At 46.8% G+C, this 25,863-nt stretch overlaps 1 protein-coding gene across 3 annotated transcripts in view; it reads right to left on the minus strand.

Annotated features, from left to right (window-relative positions):
• Positions 1–2,965: 2,965 nt before the first annotated feature.
• Positions 2,966–25,863, minus strand: part of grm7 (glutamate metabotropic receptor 7) — an 83,654-nt gene continuing 60,756 nt past the window's right edge. Inside the window, exons 5-11 of one of the 3 annotated variants that reach the window (XM_069714101.1) lie at positions 20,905–21,042; positions 18,639–18,839; positions 16,319–16,458; positions 10,404–11,339; positions 6,434–6,680; positions 6,095–6,117; positions 2,966–5,090 (exon numbers count right to left, since the gene is read on the minus strand). In XM_069714101.1, coding sequence (XP_069570202.1) covers positions 6,113–6,117; positions 6,434–6,680; positions 10,404–11,339; positions 16,319–16,458; positions 18,639–18,839; positions 20,905–21,042 — 1,667 coding nt within the window. In that variant the 3' untranslated portion in view covers positions 2,966–5,090; positions 6,095–6,112. Of the gene's footprint in view, positions 5,507–6,094; positions 6,118–6,433; positions 6,681–10,403; positions 11,340–16,318; positions 16,459–16,603; positions 16,654–18,638; positions 18,840–20,904; positions 21,043–25,863 lie in introns of those variants that run through there. The other 2 variants (XM_069714102.1, XM_069714103.1) reach the window with 2 other exon arrangements.

The raw sequence follows: 25,863 nt of genomic DNA on the forward strand, positions 1-25,863 counted from the left end.
GATGCTCCTCGATGCTCCTGGATGCTCCTCAATGCTCCTGGATGCTCCTGGATGCTCCTGGATGCTCCTCGATGCTCCTCCAGATAATCCTTTTCCATTTAGATGTTTTAATTGGCTCGCCATGAGGTCGGCCTTATCTCAAATTAGACGTTCAAATATTGAAATATTTGTCATTACTGGGCTTTTTTTGTCCGACAGGGAAAACAATGGAGCGCAGGAGGCCGAGGAGCTGGTGACTGTCTGAGAGGGAGATGAGGAGGAGTTGAAGGGAGGAAACGCAGACTCAGCAGTTTGTTCTCCAGCAGGTGTTCACTTCTATTTCTACTTCTACTTCTCTCTACTGATTATCGTGGAAGTTTCCCTCCATATAAACTGTCGATGTTGTCCAGTAAATCTGATTCTGATAGTTGTTGCCATGACAATAGACAATGCTTCACACACACACACACACACACACACACACACACACACACACACACACACACACACACACACACACACACACACACACACACACACACACACACACACACACACACACACACACACACACACACATATTGACCTTGATACCTAATCAGCTCAGTTTAGATCAGAGTCACACGTTCAGGATGTGACCACATGAGCCTGATGATGTCACAGTGAAGCTGACCTTTGACCTTTAGGGTTATAAAGCTTCAGTATTGGATGGATGATGGATGGATGATGGATGATGGATGGATGATGGATGGATGATGGATGGATGATGGATGGATGATGGATGGATGATGGATGATGGATGGATGATGGATGGATGATGGATGGATGATGGATGGATGTGCATCACCGTGCTGCGTTCAGGAACACTCTGTGAAGCTCCAGTTGTGACCTGCTGAATGCAACGTTGTACTTCCTGTTTACGTCCCTGAAAACCTTCAACTGAGAGCAGATGTAAAGGTTAAAAGTCGGGCTGTGATTAACCAGACGGAGGTGATGTGTTCATCTCTTCAGCCTTTTAAACCTTAGTTTGGGACACAGAACGCTCCAAGTGGAGTAATAATTATATAAAGAAGCTCTCATACATAAATGATTGTGTTGTTTCCTGAGGACAGGAAGTGAACCAGGATTATTTGTTGGCTCTCCGACTAATTAATGACAAAGTTTGCAGTTTTACCAAATGTTTGCTTCGCAGTATTTTGGCTGCAAGTTACAAACTTTCTTCTGTTGTTATGTGAGCTGCATTTTCCACTGCAGCGCTTCGTCAGCATGTTTCTGTGATGCGAGGATATCAGAGTCGTGATGCGGCTGCTGGCGTCTCCTCCTCCTCCTCCTCCTCCTCCTTCCACCAACTCTAATTGGTTTGGTGACAAATCTAATTAGACACCGAAGGTTAGTTATGTGGATCCACACAGAGACGCTCTTATCTGTCGTTCAGAGACGGAGGAGCACAATCTTCTTTTATCATGACTCCCAGGAGGAGGGGGAGGGATGGAGGGAGGGTTGTTGGTGGTGTTGGTGGTGTTAGTGTTGTTGGTGGTGTTGGAGTTGTTGGTGTTGTTGGTGGTGTTAGTGTTGTTGGTGTCGTTGGTGGTGTTAGTGTTGTTGGTGTCGTCGGTGGCGTCGGTGTCGTTGGTGGCGTCGGTGTCGTTGGTGGCGTCGGTGTCGTTGGTGGCGTTGGTGGCGTTGGTGTCGGTGTCGTCGGTGGCGTCGGTGGCGTCGGTGTCGGTGTCGTCGGTGTCGTCGGTGTCGTCGGTGGCGTCGGTGTCGTCGGTGGCGTTGGTGTCGGTGGTGTCGTTGGTGGCGTTGGTGTCGGTGGTGTCGGTGGTGGCGTCGGTGTCGTAGGTGGCGTTGGTGTCGGTGGTGTCGGTGGTGTCGTTGGTGGCGTTGGTGTCGGTGGTGTCGGTGGTGGCGTCGGTGTCGTCGGTGGCGTTGGTGTCGTCGGTGGCGTCGGTGTCGTTGGTGGCGTCGGTGTCGTTGGTGGCGTTGGTGTCGGTGGTGTCGGTGGTGTCGGTGGTGTCGTCGGTGGCGTCGGTGTCGTTGGTGGCGTCGGTGTCGTCGGTGTCGTCGGTGTCGTTGGTGGCGTTGGTGTCGTCGGTGTCGTTGGTGGCGTTGGTGGCGTCGGTGTCGTTGGTGGCGTTGGTGTCGGTGTCGTCGGTGGCGTCGGTGTTATCGGTGTCGTCGGTGGTGTCGGTGGTGTTGTTAGTTGGACCGCAGTCTTCTCGGTTAGAAACATTTACATTGAGTCCATTTGAACTTCCTGTCCTCCTGTCATTGATTAAACCTCTAAACTCATCTCTGCTCATCAGAACCACATATTTGGATGTTTTGGAACAAACACTCTAATTAATCCTTTAATCCATTCAGTCTCTGGATTAACAAACCGTCTCAGGGCGTTTCCACACTTCATGCTTTTCTTCCATTTTATGCAGTTAGTTAGTTGGTTTCACTTTGCAGTGTTGGCCTACGTTCTGTCATCTAGAGACGGTACCGAGCCCAGAGGAGGTGAGAACCCGGACATCCTCTCCAGTCGGTCAGACCTGATTAAGCGTTTCGGACGAGAGCTAAACATCTTGGAGAAACTGGCAGAAGTCCAGTTGCAACATTGGAAACGTAGATTGAACGGTCGGGGGTCTTAAACAGAGGTCCAGAGTGTCTCCAGAACCAGTCGTCCTGCTTCCGTCCGGACCTCCTCGTCCTCGGTGGCTTTATTCCTCCCCTGGAACACCTTATCTGGATGTGTGGCCCAGTGGTGAGGAGGTTATCAGCTGCTCCGCGGTTCTGTAGTCTCTGTTATTGATGATGTTCCCTGAACTCAGCGATGGAGACGGAGCACTTCATTTCTCCACCATCAGCCGGGCACTTCTCTCCTATTAACTCCTCTCAGAGCCCGTTTTTCTCCTCCGATGGAACCGTGTTAAATCTCAACTAGAGACACGACGTGTTTGTTCTCAGGACTTTAAAGAGACGAACACAAACAGCAGCAATATATCAAAAAAATAACCAAATGTTTTTTATTCCATGTTGATACATTCTTGGACGACACCACAGAATAGTTGCATGAGTGGCCAAATGGAAATCTCTCCCACAACGTTGGCACATAAGCAGCAAGGGCAACATGAAGATACCGAGTACAAACAGTAGAAAACATACATGCTTCCTTTTTTTAAACAAGTATTTAGTGTTTTAAATATAGATTCATCTTTTTCCCCTTTAGTTTCCAGAAAGTAAGAAACCGATCAAAGCCATATTCTGCTGAGTGAGCGGAACAGAGAGGAAGAAGAGAACAGACAGGTGCAATCAGCTGTGAGCAGCTCACCCATTTTTTCTGATTCAACATCGAACACATCAGGCATGCAGTTACAACCTCGACATCAACACCGTGTTCTACCGGAGGTCCATGAAGTCACCAGATCTTCATCATCATCATCATCATCATACACCTACAAAACACGGGAGGAGTCGTCATGTGTGCGTGTGGAGGAGGAACACGCATGTTGGGAGGTGAACGCTTTCATCATGTGACCACGAACATTTCAAACACAACCTTTTTTTAAAAGCATTTTTATGGCTTCGTGTTCACGGCCAGCGGACGGATGTGATGTCATCCACGTCAGGTGACGACTGTCGGACTCAGACAGGAAGCTCCTTGAAGCCCCTGAAAACATCCCATCATGTACATACATGTACCAGGATGCATTGCGCTCCTCAACAAAAACGTTTACAAACACGGGAAAGAAGGTGGTTGTTATCAGGAAGCTAATCGTGCTAATCGATGAGATGCTGTAACTGTCGTCGGCGTGTTTCACCAGATCCATAATATCCGGAGACTCTTCATTTATATTTTTATATTTTTACTGTTGGAAACGAAGCTAGCTGCAGAAGCAGGTTGTGATTTGTGTAGAGCGCCCCCTGCTGGCGCACATGTTCCGTCACCCTGTAATTCACTGTGTACGTCACATGATGGCGCTGCTGCTGGAAGAACTACAGAGTTTATGTTGTAATTGATATTATTTACCATCAGCACTGACTGGACAGACAATAAAAAGAGGATTATTTTACTTTTAATACCAGATTGATGCAGTTTGCGACAAAAATTGTAACAGATCCGATATTTTTAAACTGAGTGACTTTAAAACTTAAAGACGTTGTGCAGAAGCTGCCTGAGAATCTGTCTGATTTTAAGTTTCCTTCGGTATCAGTGATCCAATGATGTCTATCTGATTACCCATGATGCACTGCAGCCAGGAGGTGCTCACACACCGTTCTGCTGCTGTTAAAGGGACAGTTCCTCTAAATGAGATCTGGTAAACACCTGTTGTAGTCAACAGAGAAACCCACTGGATCCATGGCTGCGTTGTTCTGCATGGAGGAAGCGGATTCATCTTTTTTTATATGATATCAAACAACACTGATCTTTATGAAATAAGAGCATGTTAAGCTCAGAGACTCACGGAGACGTTTTCAGGGACTTTAAGGCCGTTTTTTAGCCACTTGACGTGTAAATGACAGAAAGTCGTGTTGGCAGCGTGAACGAAGCCCTCTGAATCTCAGAGTGAAGAATATGGCTTTAATAAAACCAAAAAACAATCAGCATCCAAGAAGCAGAAGAGATCCGACGCCGTCCTCAGCGCCGATCCACTGAAGGAAGAAACAAACCCAAGAAAAGCTGTAAAGAAGAACACACGCTGGACAGGAAGTCGGAAACTTGCAGTTTGGAAGGTCATGAAGAGACGAAGAGGAGGCGGCCGCTCTGTTTGACATCAAGGAGCCCCGTTAGCCGCCGTCCTAAGCTCCGCCCACCAACACAACACTGAGTTTTAATGTCTGTTTTTTTCAAACACCTGGCTGTGTTGGGAGTTAAAGTCCCAGCAGGTCTCGCTCTGCTGCAGCACCTCAGAGCCTCGGCCGGCAGGGAAGACCAAAACTAATGAAAAGAAAACCTCCTCCTGCTCCTCCTGCTCCTCCTCCTCCTCCTCCTTCTTCTTCTTCTTCTTCGGTTTCCTGAATGGAGTTAGCAGACTGACTCCACTCTCTGCAGTCTGATTGGTTGGAGGAAGGCCGTCAGATCACCAGCTCGTTGTAGCACACGTACTTCTTCTTCTCTGCCGGACCTGAGGACAGATCACAGACGAGGACAGATCACAGACGAGGACAGAGATCAGAGATGAGGACAGATCAGAGATGAGGACAGATCACAGACGAGGACAGAGATCAGAGACGATGACAGATCAGAGACGAGCACAGATCACAGATGAGGACAGAGATCAGAGACGATGACAGAGATCAGAGACGAGGACAGATCATAGACGAGGATAGAGATCAGAGACTAGGACAGAGATCGGAGACGAGGACAGATCAGAGACGAGGATAGAGATCAGAGACGAGGACAGATCAGAGACGAGCACAGATCACAGATGAGGACAGAGATCAGAGACGATGACAGAGATCAGAGACGAGGACAGATCAGAGACGAGAACAGAGATCAGAGACTAGGACAGAGATCAGAGACGAGGACAGAGATCAGAGACGAGGACAGATCGGAGACGAGGACAGATCAGAGACTAAATACAGTAGCAGCCAATCACAGACTGAAAGCGGTTTGTTTACCAGAACCAGTCTGAAGGACTTTAATCGTTGTTGATTTGCTGCTGATTGAATTAACGACTTCAAACGGACTTTGTGGTTCTGGTTCCGTGCAGCAGCAGATTAATGAGTCCGATTCTAACGGGAACCAAGCAGGAGGTTTTCTCCTCCAGACACCACGACTCTGCTGGCTTCGCTTCTTCATTACAAGTTTTACAAAATCCAGTTGAAGAGAAAGAAAACGACTCATTACGGCACGAATCTTCACTTCTCATGCAGCTCAGAGGGGAGATTTACAGATGTTCCCTGAACGCCTCCCAGCTTTTGGTTGTGTTTCATTACATTTACTTTCTAAAAGTCTTGAACTTCCTCTCTGACCTGCGGAGAGGAGAGAGGATGGAGGAGGAGGAGGAGAGGGGATGGAGGAGGAGAGGGGATGGAGGAGGAGGAGGAGAGGGGATGGAGGAGGAGGAGAGAGGAGGAGAGAGGATGGAGGAGGAGAGGGTATGGAGGATGATGAATTGTGTCTTACCTGTGATAAATGATGAAATTAGCCTGTTGGAGAGAAGAAGATTATTAGTGAGTTGATCCCACTGAGAGGTGATGATGTCATCACACACGTGTCAACAAGATCACAACATGTGTACAACATGATGGGCTGTAACTGAGTCCTCCAATCAGATCAATGATCAACATGTTTCCTGTTCATCACCTGTTTAAAAATGGCTGAAGTTTAAAGGAGCAGTTCAACATGTGGTTTGTTACCTCGGTGTTCCAGCAGAAGCACTGAGCACTTTATACTGAAAACAAACGCATTATTATTTCCTGTGTGCATGCGGTGAAGCTTCAGAGGTCAGAGGTCAGTACTCACTGTTGGGGTCGACGTTCTCACACAGCTCCGTCTTAGCCTCCCCGTTGGGCCGGTCGCTGGTCTTGTGGGAGAGGCGGGACGACATGGTGGCTGCCGTGACGACGGCCTTGAAGGAGCGCTTCCTCTTCTGCACATTGAGCTCCGGGTGAAAGATGATGACGTAGACTTTAGGCATGTAGAGCATCCCGAGAGCCACGGACGCACTCAGGTTCATGGAGATGGTCAGCGTGGTCGTCTGGATGTAGAGCTGGGGGGTGGTGGGTGGTGGGGGGTGGGGGTAGGGTTTAATACTATTAATACTATTTCTCCCATGAACTATGATCCTATGATTCCTTGAACTTCCTGCAGCTGTGATAAAGAGCTGATCTGCGTGTCGATGGTGCATCATGTGATAATATACTGTGTTTGTACATTAAAGATACCCCCCCACCCCCCTCATAAAAAAAGTCACACTATAGCATGTCGTCTAAAATATGATAAAAAAAAGCCAGAATATAGGAACATGCAAACTCCACATAGAAAGGACCGGCCGGGTATCGAACCCACGACCTTTATAATGTGAGCAGAAAACACTGACTACTGCACCATTGTGTTGCCTGACATTACTTGAATGGAAGTCATACTTATACCATGTAATCAGAAATAGCACAAACAATCACACTTCTTTAATGTCGTACAAAATGTGATAAAAAAGTCAAACTATAGCACGTCGTCCTAAATATGAATATCTGGTATTTTGTCAGTATTAGTTGGGACGTGGTCATGTCCATGACTGGAAGCAGACTGATGGATCTGCCGTCACTGATCTGAAGTCTGAGACTGATGAGATGATGTCAGATAGAGCAGCGACTCATCTCATCAGTCACTTCCTGTCTTCCATCTTTGCCTTTTCTGCAGAGACTCTGTGAACAGAGATTTAAGAATCCTGTAATGGAGACTTTATTCAAATATTTATTTATTTATCTATATAGCGAAAGGACTGGAGATAAGAGAGAGAATCAATGGGAGGAGGAGGATGAGGGTGAGCAGGAGGAGGAGGAGGTCTGATCTCCTCCTTGTTCTCTTATCGGACCATGGAGGTTCAGTGAGATGGAGATCAGGCTGATAGTCGGATTTATGTCCGGCGGTCCGACGTCCTAAAACCCGGAGAACTTCTTATCTCTGAGGGGATCATGTGACGTCTGTGTGCTCTTTGATTGGAGCTTTTAATGGGACTCAGCAGGTCAGACCAAGTGACATCACAGAATTCTGAATTACAGATGACTAAGTACTGAGTTTTTATGGACAGTCTGCCGACCAATCAGGACGGACGAGGAAGTGACCAGCGAATCAGAAGCTTTGACTCTAACAGTCAGGAAAACGTCTGCTTTGTTTCCTGAAACTTTAACGGAGCTCGATATTTTCCGTTCAGAGTCGCTGCTACGACACTTTTTTCTTCATGTTTTTTATCATCAAAGACGAGATGAATTATTGATCACTGAACCATATGGATGGGAGGTTTGTTTGGTTTGATGCTAAATAAAACTTTATTTTCACCCGGAGTTTTAGAAGTGTTTCACGTCTTCAACAGCAGGGGGCGCCTTCTGAAAACACACTGACTAATGATGTCAGCTCCACACTTACTTTAATCTTCTTTATATTTTGCTTGTGTTTCTATTTTAAAACCTTTACCTAGTAAATCTTGGTGTTTCTGTTTAGAACCAGTTTCAGCATCCGACAGGTGTCGACACGCATCAGCCTGTTGGAAGAGGGACGCCCCCTGCTGGTGAAGGAAGGGAACACGCCTTGAAAACTGCAGATTAAAATCATATTGATCAGCGGTTCATCTCCTCTCTCAGGTGTCACTCCTGATCCTTCGAGTTGATCTGAGATCAATCGTGACATCACTTCACGTCCCTCCATCATCCGTCTCATTCATGTTTTTCTAAGTTTGTATGTGGACATTCTGCATTTCACTGTGTGTGTGCGTGTGTACATGTGTGTGCGTGTGTACATGTGTGTGTGTGTACACGTGTGTGTGTGCGTGTGTACATGTGTGTGTATGTGTGTATGTGTGTGTGCGTGTGTATGTGTGTGTGTGTGTGTGCATGTGTGTGTGCGTGTGTACGTGTGTGTGTGCGTGTGTACATGTGTGTGTGCGTGTGTACATGTGTGTGCGTGTGTGTGCGTGTGTATGTGTGTGCGTGTGTACATGTGTGTGCGCGTGTACATGTGTGTGTGTGTGTGTGCGTGTGTACATGTGTGTGCGTGTGTGTGCGCGTGTACATGTGTGTGCGTGTGTGTGCGTGTATACGTGTGTGCGTGTGTACATGTGTGTGCGTGTGTACATGTGTGCGTGTGTACATGTGCGTGTGCGTGTGTACATGTGTGTGCGTGTGTGTGCGTGTGTACATGTGTGCGTGTGTACATGTGTGTGTGCGTGTGTACATGTGTGTGCGTGTGTGTGCGTGTGTACGTGTGTGCGTGTGTACATGTGTGTGCGCGTGTACATGTGTGTGTGTGCGTGTGTACATGTGTGTGCGTGTGTGTGCGCGTGTACATGTGTGTGCGTGTGTGTGCGTGTATACGTGTGTGCGTGTGTACATGTGTGTGCGTGTGTACATGTGTGCGTGTGTACATGTGCGTGTGCGTGTGTACATGTGTGTGCGTGTGTACGTGTGTGTGCGTGTGTATGTGTGTGTGCGTGTGTACATGTGTGTGCGCGTGTACATGTGTGTGCGTGTGTACATGTGTGTGCGTGTGTGTGTGCGTGTGTACTTGTGTGTGCGTGTGTGTGCGTGTGTGTGCGTGTGTACATGTGTGTGCGTGTGTACGTGTGTGTGCGTGTGTGCGCGTGTGTGCGTGTGTGCGCGTGTGTACGTGTGTGTGCGTGTGTGTGTGTGTGTACATGTGTGTGCGTGTGTACGTGTGTGTGCGTGTGTGTGCGTGTGTGCGTGTGTGTGCGTGTGTACGTGTGTGTGCGTGTGTGCGTGTGTGTGCGTGTGTACATGTGTGTGCGTGTGTGCGTGTGTGTGTGTGTGCGTGTGTGTGCGTGTGTACGTGTGTGTGCATGTGTGTGCGTGTGTGCGTGTGTGTGCGTGTGTACGTGTGTGTGCGTGTGTGCGTGTGTGTGCGTGTGTATGTGTGTGTGTGTGTGCGTGTGTGTGCGTGTGTGCGTGTGTGTGCGTGTGTGCGTGTGTGTGTGTGTGTGTGTGTGCGTGTGTACGTGTGTGTGCGTGTGTGCGTGTGTGTGTGTGTGTGTGTGTGTGTGTGCGTGTGTATCATCTGTATTCTGTTCGTTTCTCAGCAGGTCGGTAATAACAAGCAGCAAAAGGCCTCGATGTCACTGCTGCTGATGTCAACACACGCACACGCACACGCACACGCATAGATAAACATGTCTGTTCTTTCATCTTTATGAAGACCTGAAGCTTTTCTCTTCCTGCTCCACAACGACCGGATCCGGACACACAACTGTAAAATAACCAGAAAAATACTCAAAAAACAAAACGTGACACAAATCAGTGTAACTGAACCAGAACCAGAACCAGAACTTCACTTTACACTCGTTTACATCAGAACATCTACAACCTTAAAGCTCCGCCCTCAAACAGGAAGTACATTCACACACAACTGGAACAAGTACAGTTTAAAAGTATTTCTAAGAACTGAACTGTTTTTATTCCAGAATCATTTTATGATGAATGAGTTTTACGTTTGTTCTGTGTGAGGCGGCGCCCCCTGCAGGCGGACTGAGCGCGCTCAGAACGGTTCGTTAAAGAGATGAAGACGAAGAAGTTCAAGTTGCGTTCAAATATGATTCAACAACTGAACACGAAACATCTTCAATTAGTGAATGAATGAATGAATGAAGTGTTTAATCTGACGGAGAATCAGTTCATGTTTCTGACAACCATCAAAATAAAAGACTGTAAAGAGTTTTTACATCGTCCTGCAGCCTCCCCCTCCCCCTTCCTCTCCCCCCTCCTACCTTCTCTGCGGACTGCGCCGTGCCGAAGAAGATGGGGATGAATGCGAGCCAGACGATGCAGGTGGTGTACATGGTGAACCCGATGGGTTTGGCCTCGTTGAAGTTCTCGGGGACGCCGCGGGTCTTGATGGCGTAGACGGTGCAGGTGACCATCAGCAGGATGCTGTAGCCCAGCGAGCAGATGATCTGCAGGTCCGTGATGTCACACTTCAGCACGCCTCGCGCCAACTCGGGGTTCACGGTCTTCTGCTCGTCGTAGTCGATGACGGTGTTGGGCGGGTCCACGCCGAACCACACCAGAACCCCCAGCAGCTGCAGCGAGATCAGGCTGGAGGTGACGGCCAGCTGGGACGTGGGGCTGATGAGCCGCGGCGCCGTCACCGACTTCTTGCCCTGCTCGAAGATGCGGTAGATGCGGTTGGTTTTGGTGAGCAGCGCGGCGTAGCTGATGCACATCCCCAGACCGAGGAAGATCCGGCGGAAGGAGCACACGCCCACGTCGGGTTTGGCGATCATGAGGAAGGTGATGATGTAGCAGAGGAAGATCCCCGTCAGCAGCACGTAGCTCAGCTCGCGGCCCGACGCCCGCACGATGGGCGTGTCGTTGTGGCGGACGAAGGTCGCCACGACGAAGATGGTGGCGACGATGCCCAGCATGGCCAGGAAGACGGGGATGACGGCCCACGCCGAGTGCCACTCCAGCTTGATGATGGGGATCGGCTGGCAGGACGAGCGGTTGGCGCTGGGCCGCATGTTGTAGGAGCAAAGCTTACAGCTGAACGGGTCGGGTTGGTACTGGTACCCGTCGCACGCCTCGCAGTGCCAGCAGCACGCCATCCCCTTCACCACCTTCTTCCTCTCCCCGACCCGGCACGGCAGGCTGCACACCGAGGACGGGACGTCCTGCTCGCCGCGCGGCCACTGCATGTCCTCCACCTGCAGAGGTCAGAGGTCAACACGCTTTAAAAACACTCCCAACATGTCCACCACCTGCAAAGGTCAGAGGTCAACATGCTTTCAAAACTCTTCCTACATGTCCTTCACCTGCAGAGGTCAGAGGTCAACATGTCCTCTGAAAGTTAATCACATTTTGCACATTTGTTGAGTTGATTTTTGAAGTGGGAAATGATTTTGATATTTTCAGTCTTTGTCCTTCATGTTTTCAATTTAATTTAGAATGTTTTGAACATATTGAAGACAGTTAAACAGGAAGAAGACACAAATTAAGTTCAGCTGGTTTCAGGAGGACAAAACTAAATCAAAGACGTGAAGAAGTTAAAAGGAGACCGAACAATGTTTCTCCTCTGAAACGAAAAATCTCAGGTTTCATGTGAATATAAATCTGAGTCACAGTGAATCTCCGCTGAGTTTTAACAGTTTGTTGCTGAAGAAAATGTTTTATTGATCTAATGAACATTTTGTTATCAATAAGGAGAAACAGCTGACGTCCTCTCAGGAGGAAGCAGCGAAAATGAAGAGGAAGAGGAGGAAGAAGAGGAAGAGGAGGAGGAGGAAGAGGAGGAGGAGGAGGAAAAGTTGTCTCTGTACAGCCTCCTCCTCTTCCTCCTCCTCCTCCTCCTCCATCCTTTCCACAGCTGCAGTTCACTGTGCATCCTTCAGGAGGTGCTGTTCCACGAGCTTACTGTAAAAAATGGCATCTACACACTGTTGCCACGGAGACGTGTTTTTTTGGTCTTCAGTCTTCAAGCCCCGCCTCCTTTTCCTGCTGCCTGCTGACTGTGCTCAACTGCATCTGCACAGACATGTCTTCATCACAGACCAGAGTCTTCATCACAGACCACCAGGACCACCAGGACCACCAGGATCACCAGGACCACCTGGACCACCAGGACCACCAGGACCACCAGGACCACCAGGACCACCTGGACCACCAGGACCACCCAGGATCACCAGGACCACCAGGATCACCAGGACCACCAGGACCACCTGGACCACCTGGACCACCAGGACCACCCAGGATCACCAGGACCACCAGGAGCACCTGGACCACCAGGAGCACCTGGACCTTCACTCCAGAAACCTCTGTGGCTCCTCTGATGTTTGGTGTCTGTAAACTGTATTTTCATATTCAACACGTATTGTTTCAGTTGCTTTATTCTCAGCTGCAGCTTTAATGTCTCTCAGTGTTTCTGTGATAGCTGACAGATTAACGTTCTCAGAGATGATGATCCTCCAGACGGATTCCTTCACTGTTTATTCACCTGATGTTCTACATCACTGACAGACACGGAGGATTAAAGAAAGACGCCGACGTCTCCGTCTGTTCTTTAAGTGAAGCAGAGCTGAACACCGACTCTCCGTTCAGTCACACATGAACACATGTTCCCTCTTCAATTTGAAAAAGTCTAATTCAGCAGAAGATTGTTAAACTCCTAAAATATAAATTATGAAACTCGCATGTAAGTTTAAAAAAAAGAGAATGAGCTTCACAGCTTTTAAGGAGCTGATGAGGCTGCAGTGACCAGCAGGGGGCGTGATGCACTCCCTCCTCACCGTCTGGATCCTGAAAGCATCTCGCAGTACCGAGAATCAATTTGTCCTCTGAGGAGGCCGACTGCTGGGTGGAGACACGAGGCATTTACTGACAGGATGGAAAAATCACAAGTGATAAATTAAATTATTCTCAATCGAGGCGGAAAAGCGATGAAACGGCCCCGGCCGGAGGAGAGAGGATTATCAGGAGGGAGGAGACGATGAGACGAAGAGACGAAGAGAAGAGAAGAAAAATAAAATAAAATAAGAGACCTGGACCTGGACGAGGACCAGGACCAGAGTCTCTGCTGATCTACAGACGTTAAAGTGAGCTGAAACATCCGATCACAGAGCACTTTATCAGGAACACCTGCAGTGATCCATTACATTACATTACTTTACATTACATTACATTATTACATTACATTTCATTTATCTGACTCTTTTATCAAAAGCTACTTACAATAAGTTCATTTCAACCATGAGGGTTCAAACCAGAACAACAAGAATCAAGAAAGTATAATTTCTTCCAGAAAGCCAAACTACAAAGTTCTATCAGTAAGTTCTATTTTAAGATACTAAAGTTCAACTATTCAATCCAATCAGCCAATCAGGAGGCAGCAGGGCAGCTTGAGGTCAGGAGCTTCAGTTCACGTTGACATCAAACCTTAGCGTGTCAGACGAGCTGCTTTCAGAGTTCCTGAAGATCCTGAGGTCATGAAACAGCTGGTTGATGCAAGAGGTCAAAGGTCAGACAAGCAGAGGCCTCGGAGGTTCAGTAAAGAGCTGTTTGTCCTCATGTTTGGGTCAGTTCCAAGGTGGTCATCCATTTTCCGTCTTTATAAACTCTGTCCAAGATATATTCAGACTAGTGCTGCGCTCAGCTTATTCAAGTTATTAAAGGTATTACGGGATGTTTGCAGGGATTCTGTTGGTGTCAGAATCATTTGCAGACTCATCATCAGCGACTGCCACTTTCTAAATGAAGCTGTAATCCTGTATCATGGATATGAACAACTTAATCCTGGATGAATGAACAGAGAGGCAGATTACACTGCTGCAGCTCGCACTGCTCCATCCAACAGTAGCCTGCAGCTCCCTGCTCAGGGTTCATTTATCCCACTCCACGTCTGGGAGGTCTTCATCTCCGAGTCTTCATCACCTTCATCATCTTCATCTTAAAATTAGAACAAATTTTTAGATTATGAACAATATCTTCAACACACCTGTTCACAGCGTGTTGTCATGGTGGAGGAGCCTGTTGCCATGACGCCACAGTTCAGGTGGGTCACAGTGAATGTTTCCCTCAGAAGGTCCGAGTAGAACTCAGTGGTGATAACCTGCTAACAAACAGCTCATTTAGATCAAAACCCACTTTCCTGTCAGATCGGGTGTTGTAGAAGTGATCGGGTAGAAGTGATCGGGTGTTGTAGAAGTGATCGGGTGGAAGTGATCGGGTGTTGTAGAAGTGATCGGGTGGAAGTGATCGGGTGTTGTAGAAGTGATCGGGTGGAAGTGATCGGGTGTTGTAGAAGTGATCGGGTAGAAGTGATCGGGTGTTGTAGAAGTGATCGGGTAGAAGTGATCGGGTGTTGTAGAAGTGATCGGGTGGAAGTGATCGGGTGTTGTAGAAGTGATCGGGTAGAAGTGATCGGGTGTTGTAGAAGTGATCGGGTAGAAGTGATCGGGTGTTGTAGAAGTGATCGGGTAGAAGTGATCGGGTGTTGTAGAAGTGATCGGGTAGAAGTGATCGGGTGTTGTAGAAGTGATCGGGTGGAAGTGATCGGGTGTTGTAGAAGTGATCGGGTGGAAGTGATCGGGTGTTGTAGAAGTGATCGGGTAGAAGTGATCGGGTGTTGTAGAAGTGATCGGGTGTTGTAGAAGTGATCGGGTGTTGTAGAAGTGATCGGGTAGAAGTGATCGGGTGTTGTAGAAGTGATCGGGTGGAAGTGATCGGGTGTTGTAGAAGTAATCGGGTGGAAGTGATCGGGTGTTGTAGAAGTGATCGGGTGTTGTAGAAGTGATCGGGTAGAAGTGATCCTCCACACCACGACAGACAGCTGCAGGATTTTCTTCTTCTCTGATGAAGGTGATGAATCCTCCTCATCAGCTGGTCGCTCTGATCCGTCTCATGTTCCCGTCAGGTTTGCGTGTCAGGTCTGAACGTAGTTTCAGACACAGTGAGTTTGGAGGACAGCAGCTGCAGCTGCGACGCATCTGGTCACCAGCGGCGATGGAGGTGAATAATTCAGAGTGTGAAGGAGCAGCGAGGAGCAGAGAGCTGCCCTGCATGCAGAGGAGCAGCGAGGAGCAGCTGCAGCTTTCATGCTCAACAGGAAAACATGGCTGTTTCATCTTGTGTTTCTGATTGAAAATGTTCGGATTCTTCTTTGTGATGTTAATTAAAGAACATCAACGATGTTTGTGTTGTTCTTCTCTCATCAATACAGCAGATCAGATGTAATTAATGATGGACGGATCGCTGCAGCGTCGCATCGACAGCTGCATGAATATTAATCTCCAGGAGACAGAGAGGTTGAAGCAGGTTTACAGAGTTGAGTCTGTTTATTGATCACGTCAAACACAGAATAACGTGGAACAGCTCAGAGATCATTATATATTCAAACCAGCCCATTAAAACCATCAAGTGCTTAGAAACTGTAGAAACGTTTTAAATTTCTCGTGTAATTATGAGAAATATTCTGTAATTTATAGCTGCGGATTTAAAAAAAAAAAATTATCCACAATTATGAGAAGCTTTTCAACTGACCCAATGACTGACGGTAAAATATTTTAAAATGTTGTAATTTAAATTCAGTGCAAACTTTAGGACCCGTCATTAAATGCAAATCAGCTGTGCACAGATTTGAATCTTTTTACACTCATAAATAAGCAGGGAGGATTTTTGGAGCAATATAATCCAGATATTTAATCTTCAGGATGTTTCATCAGTCTGAAACATTTGAACATTTGTTTAAAACACTGTAAAATAACTGCTATTGGTGAACATCACATCTTGTACCTGCATGTGTGCGTCCGTACGTTCTGTTCAGATACACAAATATTAAACTGAATATTACTTCAGATGCTTTATCAATATATTTCAATTGTTATGTTCATTATTAACATTTAATAAAAACCCTTTTATCTGTCAAAGTTTTTGAGTTACAAAGTTATTTCTCACATCTGAGCATCTGGTTTGACTTCCTGTTTCCTTTGTTTGGGTGCTGCTGCGTGTTTAAAGCAGGTTTTAACAAATAAAGAGCGATTTCACATGATTATTATTCATCTTCTTAACATGAACATCTCCACAGCGTCCAGCCTGTTTCATTGTGTTTCATCGTGTTTTCCTCCATCAGACCAACCTCCTCCACTCTGCTCTGTTTCAGTAACACTTTTATTTTGAAGGGATGACGACTCACGCTGAGCTGCAGGCTCTCCGTCCACTGTCCGATCACACGGTAGCCCGGTCCGCTCATGTTGTTCCACTGGTACTGGAACAGGTCGTAGCGTCCGGGAGCGTCGCCGTTACGGTTGAATGTCACCGACGTACCGGCGCTTCCTGTAGAGGACAAACAAACAAACAAACAAACAAACAAACAAACAAACAAACAAACAAACAAACGTGTCAATCAGAACAAAAATAACAGGAAAACATCTTGAGAAACACGTGTCATAAAAACACAAAAAATTTAAGATCTCATCACCTGATTCGGTCTCTATTTAAACTGCTGTGATTTCAGGACCACGGACAGCACTGTTGATTTCAGGAGATTTATTTATTAGATTTGAACCTCGCGGCACACCGTACACAAACTGAGAGACATTTTAAGACCTGAACAAAGACAAATAAAAACATTTCCACAGTCGGAAAAACACACATCAACACAGGTGAGATAACCCACCTGTACCTGTCAATCAAAGCAGACCCGTCCCGCCAAACATACCTGTTAGAGTCCTAATATGTAATGAGATATGAATTATTTCCAGAAGGAAACACTGATCAGAAAGTTTATCTGATGACACCATGATGGAAACATTTACTGACTTTGGATTTCGTATTTAAAACGGAAAAAAACCTCATTTAGTAACTCATGGCCTGGATTTGAATTGTTTTTCTCTCTATGACCACTACGGGGCTCCGTAGAGTCGCTCTGTCCAGCGCTCGCTCACTTTCACCTGCTCGACCACCTGACACACACAGGCCCCGCCCCCCACAGGGAGCTTTGCTAATTAATAACTGGTGTGAGGGCTAATGAGCTAATGTGAGCTAGCTGAGTAACGTTGATGTAGAAGATGTAGTTTCAGGGTGTCTGTGGTGTTGATAAGCTGCAGTTTAAAGACCCTCCGTAGACAGCCTGTTGCTATGGAGACGGAGGGACAGGTGTGTGTTTGTATGGCAGGTTTTGTAGGACGTGTGTTTTTACCTCATTATTCCTCTGGTTTCCTTCCTCAGACGGACTTCAGTAATGAAACAACCCAGACTTCTTCTTTGTGTGTTTGTTCATCATATTGACCACCAACCATCCGGTATTTAGTCTAAACACACCTCATTAACGAGCAGGCAGCGAACAGTTTGCTTTGCCCTCCAGGTGGGCGTGGCTACAGGCTATGACATCAAAGTGTCGTCTTGAAATTTAAAAAAATAAAAATAAAAATCAGACTTTTTAAATGTTATGACCTTAAATTTAAACAGTTTAGATTATTTTAAAGATCCTATCTGTTTGACTGCTTTTGAAGTTTCACATTTTAATAGAATATTTATATCGCCTGTTGACCGAGCAGGTCATCGGTGTGTTGTTGGATCAGCTGATGAGCAGCAGACAGAAGTGAGCAGACTTCTTTGTCTTGTATTATTCCTGTTCAGCCCCCCCCCCTCCCCCATAGTGTGTACTTTATTTACTCGTGTCGCTCTGCAGCGACTTTCTTTCAAGTCTGGGTTTAATTGAGAGAGAAAGAGGGAGGCAGATAGAGAGAATAGAAGCAAAGAGTTTCAGGATGTCCTCGGGTCAGAGAGCCGCTCGGCAGGAAGCTCCTCTGGTTACTTTATTAATATTTGTTCTCTGTGAAGTTTAAAGTTTCCTCAAACCAACACTGAACATTTTCTCTGCAACATTTCCACATCATCCTGATTCCAGCTCAGCAGCAGCCAGCAGCGGTTTCATATTTCTGAGTGAAGTTTTATCCATCCAGAAAAATGACAGCATGCCTGTCTCAGCTGGTCCGACATGATATTTAATATTAACTTCTACACGCCTCCTCTGACAGACACCTGTCATCTGCAGCCGTGACAGAGACTCAGAGCTCCACAGCTGGACTGAAGCACCAATCAGCAGCACACGTCCAACCGCACAGTGTTTCTGACTAATCAGTGAACTTCAGATATGAAAGCTCATGGGTTAGGGTTAGGATTAGGATTAGGGTTAGTATTAGGGTTAGGGTTAGGATTAGGGTTAGGGTTAATCCTAATCCTAACCCAGGACATCACAACATGAAACCAGATCTAACAGAAATAAAGTTAGGGTTAGGGTTGGGTTAGGATTAGGATTAGGATCAGGATTAGGTTTAGGGTTAATCCTAATCCTAACCCTAACCCAGGACATCACAACATGAAACCAGAACTAACAGAAATAAAGTTTGCAGTAGAACCAACTGAACCTGAACTCCTGACATCCTGTCATACATGTTTCAGATATGATGATGTGATGTCAGAGTCCCGGCCTGCAGACTCCACCCACTCACCGTTGAAGCTGATGCTGCGGATGTACTTGAGCAGCTTCTTCCCTCCTGCCAGCTCCATGTCGGGGCAGATGCCCGAGGCGTCGGGACACAGGTCGCGCTGCATGTTGTGCAGGGCGTGGGCCATGGCGTACACGGCGTCGATGACGAACTGAACCTTCCCCTCCTGCTCGTACTTGGAGTCGATGCCAATGCGCTCCTGACCTGAGAGACGGGGACACAAAGTCATCTTCATATTCATAAAGCTCAGATCTGACCCCAGATCCTGATAAGCTTCAAAAAGACCTGTTTTTGGGGGCGTGTCTGTTTGATTGACAGGTCTGTGGTGCAGTCAGGTTACAGCCATCGGTGGGCGGGACGTAGTATCGTCAGGTTTCCAATCAGATCAGTCAGATCCACCGCTGGCTCCTCCCCCAACTCATCCAAATATGGTCACTTCCTGCTCCACAGACTATTAGTGTGAACGTCAGTCTTTCTTGAAGTCTTTCTGGTTACAACATTGGAAGTCGTGAATAAATTCAGTTTGTAACAAATGTAAATCAAAGCTCACAAAAATCAATGCAAAAAGAAAGAAGTCCTTCCATCATGTGTCTTAGATTCATCTGCACCTGCAGCGTGTCCACCTGCAGCGTGTCCACCTGCAGCGTGTCCACCTGCAGCGCGTCCACCTGACATGATGTTTGGTTGGCCTGGAGGAGACGTGGCAGCTGATCCCGCTGCTGAGAGCTGAACGTTGATGACACCAGTCACACTGCGTCTGAAGCATCTTTAATGAAGTAACGACATCTGCTCAGTGTGACCTCTGACCTCCGTTTAACTGTCAGGCAGAAGCAGGCGTTCGTCTCCCCGTCGGATCATTCGGGAGGTTTCACAGAATGAAGCGTCGTCTCTGCTGCTGCTTCGAGGGAGTCGATCACCCTGAAAGAAAGATTCTTCTGAAAGAAGACGGCGTTCATCATGTAATGGAAGGTTTATTTCTGGGGGGCCGAGTGGATCCCAGCGTCTCTGTGGTTGGAATTAAAATGAGAGGAGGGAGGGACGTCACGGCAACGAGCCCAGAGCGAGACGAGAGAGGCGGGAACTTCAGGGAAATGGAAGTGTGACAATAAATGAGGGAGAGCAAATGAATTTGGACGGCTGTATGAATGTTTGTGAAGTTCATATCGATAAGCATCACTCAATCAGAGAGTGAAATAACGGAGGAAGAGAAAATAAATCAGACAAGATAATGTGTTCTTTTGTGGCTCCAATCAATACTCTTAATAGAACAGGTTCATTAGTGTTCTAGTTCTGTTCACACATTCATAGCGGCTCACTAATGGCCCTGAATTATTGACGAAAACAGAAAAGTTTCTGTTTCCACTAAAACGCAGCCACACTTTCTACCAGCCTCCAGAGAGAGAAATGTGTGAAGAAGTCGATACGCAGTGATGGAGTTCATCGACGCTGCAGCGGTCACACTCAAACAGACCGAGTTAACACTAGGCAACTGATGAGTCATTAAAGTCCCGCTGGTCCATGTCTGGATCCTCCTTCTTATTCTGTCCAGAGTCCTTATGAGGAGACCTGGTTACCAAGCACACCAAGCTGTCTCCATCAATAGTTTCACTCTTTATTCAAGAGTCAACCATCAGTGATGTCATCAACCATCAATGATGTCATCGTTGGTTTGTGAACGTTATCAAGCCTCCAGTTCAGATTCTGTCCGTCATCATCTTTGCTAGTTCGGCGCAGTTTGGAGCAGGAAGTGACCATATTTGGACGAGCTGGAGGAGGAGCCAGCGGTGGATCTGACCGATCTGATTGAAAACCTGACGATACTACGTCCCGCCCACCGATAGCTGTAACCTGACTGCACCACAGGCCTGTCAATCAAACAGACACGCCCCCAAAAACAGGTCTTCTTGAATCTTCTTTTCTAATGAATGAGGGATTATTTTCAGATGGACCTCCAGAAAACTAAGAAGAAGGAGTGACTTTAGCTAACAACACCGAGATAACTGATGGACACATTTTATTCACTTTGGATTTGATGAGAGAAGTTGAATGGGAGTCTATGGAGCCGGAGGCTTTTTGGAGCCGACCTCTAGTGGCACTCGCTGGTATTGCAGCTGAAGACACTTCTGCATCGGAACCATTTTACAGACCTGAAGCTATGAACACTTTTATAAACAGTTTGTGAGTTTACTTCACTGTATTCTACACATAGTTGTAACCAAACAAAGAAACACTGCGTTGTGTTTCATGCATCGACACCTCAAACACTCACCGGTACACTTCCTGCTGCTCTCGTCTTTCTTGGACGAGCTCATCAGTTTGCAGTTGAAGTTCTCCTCCCAGTACTCAGCGAACCACACATTCCTGCGGTTGTTCTCCAGAGTCCTCGATGTGAAGTAGGCATCGAACCCTGAAAGACGAGCAGCAGGGCGTCAGAACAACAACAACACACGCGGGTTCATTCACAACAGATACAATCATCAGAGTAAGTTTATCTGCCCGTCTGCAGCGGAGGGAGCTCAACAAGACCGATCAACAGCAGGCAGCGCTGATGAAGATAGTCCAGTTACAAGTTGAAGAGATACCTCAGAGCTGCTGCCAGTTTAAACGTTGTGTAACGCTGCCCGAGCATATGCCAAGATGACAACAACAACAAACCCGCGCATATGGTAATAAAATCCTTGGCAAGGAAATGAAACTCGGAGGGGATGAAGAGAGACAAGCCGCGGATCACCAGAAATAGCTCCAAACATGTAACCTGTGCACGAAGCACAACGGCTGAGATGTGGAAGGTGGTATGTAGGTTTCTAATCACATAAGTACATTAAGAGATTATCAGTAACTATGGAGACTTCAAAACAAGAAGTGGGTCAAACACAATAGTTTATCCATCCTTCGCTGTACACACTGTAAAGTCAAATATCAAAACAACCCAACAGCATCATCAAGTATAGAAACTGTATGTAAAAATGATCTTTCCAGTCTTTATTAAATTATCCCCACAAAGAAATCTTGAACACAAATTCATATGAAGCTCATTTTCAGAGTTAAAACCTGAAGATAAATAAATCAACAACACGGAGGTGAAAATATCTGCTGCAAGGTTATTAATAACCCACATTTTTTTTACTCACGTTTTCAGGCACTCTGCAAATAGATCCAACTTGATCAAATCCATTAGAGGGTTGTTCTTAAATTATACATCATGTTTTCTTCAGGATAAAACTGAGGGTTTGAATATATACAAGGTGCTATCAATAAGAGTTCCTGAACGCATCACGGTGACACGGAGCAGCAGGAAGCAACAACCTTCATCAGGAAGTATTGAGAGTGTCGTCCCTTGATCAGCATCATCACTGAGTTCCACACGTTGACGTGACCGCTGGTACGTGAACACACCCGCTTACAGCCGAGTGTTCCTGAGCCCATGCAATTATTGCCACTACAGAATCTGGGCAGTTAGAGAAGCTCGTTGCCATGGCGCCACAGTTGAGGTGGTTTGGGTTCTCTGGGTTTTGAAAGACACAGCAACAGACAGGAAACTGAAACAAAGTGACATAGACTAAATACAGCAGGGTGGGAAGGACCACGAGGTACAGGTGAAACTAATCAGGGGGCGGGGCCAAAGACAGGAAGTGAAAATAGACAGACACAAGAGGTGAGTCATTTCAAAATCAAACAGGAAGCACCAAATCCGGACGGACCTGAAGACTACGAAGCAGAAAAGAAGTCGGAACCAGAACAGAAGCTCAGAAGGTCCCGGTGGAACTCGGTGTTGACAGTCTGACTCTGGGGGACGAATTCACGGTGACACGACCCTGCCGACGTCAAAGAACATGTTCTGCTTTTATTGTACCTGAGCGGTCTGAAAGTGCTTCATAATTGTTTCAGACTGAAACTTGGTTCCTGTCCAGATGAGGTTTGTTGGAAGCGTTGGAGCTCCATGTTCTCTGTTCAGTGCGACTCCTGGTTTCCCTGAATCTGAGGTTCAGAGACACCGCCGACACTTTAATGGATAACACACTGTTGATCTAAACCACAACGATCCTTTAAGCAGCGAGGCGTTAACCCTTCGCTTTGACTCAAACTGGTCCTCTGATGGATTCAGCACATCAAGAACTCACTCTGTGATTTTACTGCTCCGGATAAGAAAATATTTCATGTTTCAGCGCCTCATAGGACGCAGCAGGGAGACTCCACAGCTGCATGAAGATTCAAAGAAGCATCAGAAATCATCGATTTATTTGTTGACAGCTTTGTGTCCTGCACTCGATCACTCGGAGCCTGACGACGGACAGAAGAGGAAATGGAGTTATAAAGAGGCGAGTCCTTTCTGTGGAGGAGAGCACTTCATCATGTGGAAGTGTCGTCTCCTCCCTCCATCACGGCTCAGACGTCCTTCACACACACAGATGATGTCACAGACACATACATTTTAATAATTTCTGACAGACTAAAATTAGATCTCGACCTCTATAAGTTTCAGCAGAGTGGGAGGCGTCGGGGGGGTCGATGGGGGTTAAAGGCAGACATGAAAGAGCTGCAGAGAAAAAGAAGACTCAAAAAGCGAATTTGAAAAGACTCCATTACAGCAAGAGGTCTGATTCATGATCCAGCCGGAGGACGAGCTGACGGCGGCCTCGTCCTGCCGGGACCCCCGGGACCCCCGGAGATCCGATGAACCCAGGGAACCTCCAACAGCACCAGAACCACATCCTGCATGGCTTCCTCTCTATTCATTTGTAATTGGATGATAGCGTATTTATGATATAAAACTTACAGTCTCGTTTTCTTACAATTAATCTGTCTGATTATTAATTCAGTTAATTTCAAGCAGCAGAAGCAGAATCTGGACATTTCACTCATTTATCTCTGAAAACACAAATTCAGTATTTTATATCCATATTCCTTTTTACTTCAGTCCATCCGTCCTGGTTATTATCTGAATAATAAGCAGTTCATTCATCAACGTTAGTGTTCTATTTTATCCGTCTATACAGAACCTCGCTAGCAAGTTAGCTGGAGCTACATAGACGTAGAACAGGTAAACAGTTAGCTCGGGAGCTAAGTCTGAGAGATAATTAGCTACCTAGCTAAGTAGCTAGAATACTTTTTCTTTATTACTTTTAGTTAACTATTTGGAGTGTTTCTGAATATTTGAACCAATTAAATTGTACTTAATTAAAATTTGCTGTTTGTTTACAACAACCATCATCTTTTTATCTTTCTAATTTACTTCCTGTTTGATGTGTGACAGCAGCTCTTCTACTTCCTGTCTGATGTGTGACGGCAGCTCTTGTACTTCCTGTCTGATGTGTGACGGCAGCTCTTCTACTTCCTGTCTGATGTGTGACGGCAGCTCTTCTACTTCCTGTCTCTAACTGGAGCAGCCATGATGGCCGTCTCCCAACGTGTTTGACTGACATCAGTCGGGTTCTCGTCGGTGTCTCAGAGGGACAGATGCGCTGCTGCCGTCTATTTCCAGATTTCTCTTTTTGAGGCGATGAATAATGAATGTAAACAGAAAAGCTGATGCTTCAGATGACCTTCATACGGGAGCGAGGCCGTTTCAGGGTCGTGATGTCACGTTTTCACTGTAACAGTGGAAGTCTGCTTGTTTACTCTCCAGCAGCTCGTTCTGTTCCAGACACACAAAGAAGGAATGAACAGACATTAAACTGTGACTGAAGGGCAGATGATTCCCGCAGCATCTCGTCACCGCTTGAAAGAAAACTAAATTAGAAACGTCGTTGTAATTACTGTTTAGAAAGAAGCAACAGAACATTGAAGAGTGAGGAAGGAACAATAACTGCTGGATGGAACCTCCGAGGCGACTCGCTGTTTGATCTTAATTTATATGAATCCCTGACGGGACATAGTCGACTTTATGGAGCATAAAATATCAGATCAGAGTTTCTCTGCCCCCCCCACCCTCTCAACAACAACAACAACAACAACAACACAAAGAGCAGACAGTTGTATGAACGAGCCTCAGGTCTCCCTCCACGTCTCCAACGCTCGCTGCTTCCTGTCGGAGTCGAGTCGTCCCAGAAAGACGTTTCGGACGACCATGTCGCTGATTAAAAGTGTTGATGTCGGATCTGAACCGCAGCAGGAAGCAACGAGCTTCATGAGGAAGTATTCAAAGTGGTCTCCTGATCAACACGTGACCGGTGCTACGTGAACATCTGTGATGTCACCATGGAAACCTGAAACTGGAGCAGAGAAACAGAAAACCAGCCTGTTTCTGAGCCCATGCCGTGATTTCCACTGCACAGTTGTGGCTGGTTTTAAAGCAGTGACTACCTGAGGGCTCAAAGATCACTGCCCCTCTCTTATTTATTTATTCAGAGTTGTAATCCATGACGGCGTCCTACTTCCTGTTTCCATCGCTCCACTCGAATGAGTCCGACAGTCATTTAAACTGTCGTCGTGCAGAATGAAGTATTTCTAACGAGTGCAGACGGATCCCGTTCAGTTTGGTGGCTTCAGCTCTCTGCAGTTTGTTGCTGCACTTTCTGTCCACATTTTCTGGGTCATGGATTCCAGAGATGGTCGACGTGAGAGCTGTCGGACCGCTGCGACGCGTTGTCCCGGCGAGGCCTCCGGGTCAGACGCTGCGACGCGTTGTCCCGGCGAGGCCTCCGGGTCAGACGCTGTGACGCGTTGTCCCGGCGAGGCCTCCGGGTCAGACGCTGCGACGCGTTGTCCCGGCGAGGCCTCCGGGTCAGACGCTGCGACGCGTTGTCCCGGCGAGGCCTCCGGGTCAGACGCTGCGACGCGTTGTCCCGGCGAGGCCTCCGGGTCAGACGCTGCGACGCGTTGTCCCGGCGAGGCCTCCGGGTCAGACGCTGCGCTGCTGTGAGTCGCTCACTGAATGTGACAACAGTGTTCAGGTGGCTTTTTTTCTGGTTTGTTTTTGGCAGGAAATTTGTTTCACAGCGAACTCTCTCATTTTAAAGCAAAATATCAGCAAATGGCAATTTAGCAGGAAAACAAAACAAGCCCTGACGACGAGTTTATAACCATCTGAAAGAGAAAATGTTTTCTCAAGCTGGTAATTAATTACTGTGATAAAAGGAACTGTCCTGAACTTGTTAATGAACCGTTTCTCAGCTGCTGTTGGAAAAATATCTGCAGAATCCGTTAGTGTTCACCTTCCAGAAGAGGCAGATAATAACTGCACACTCGTCATTATTCTCCAGCAGGTTCTGTCAGCAGTTCTCAGAGC

This window comes from Brachyistius frenatus, unplaced genomic scaffold (assembly GCF_029030835.1).
Source record: "Brachyistius frenatus isolate BFR_SWC_R1_liver_20210118 unplaced genomic scaffold, ASM2903083v1 Contig_126, whole genome shotgun sequence".
Lineage (NCBI taxonomy): Eukaryota > Metazoa > Chordata > Actinopteri > Embiotocidae > Brachyistius > Brachyistius frenatus.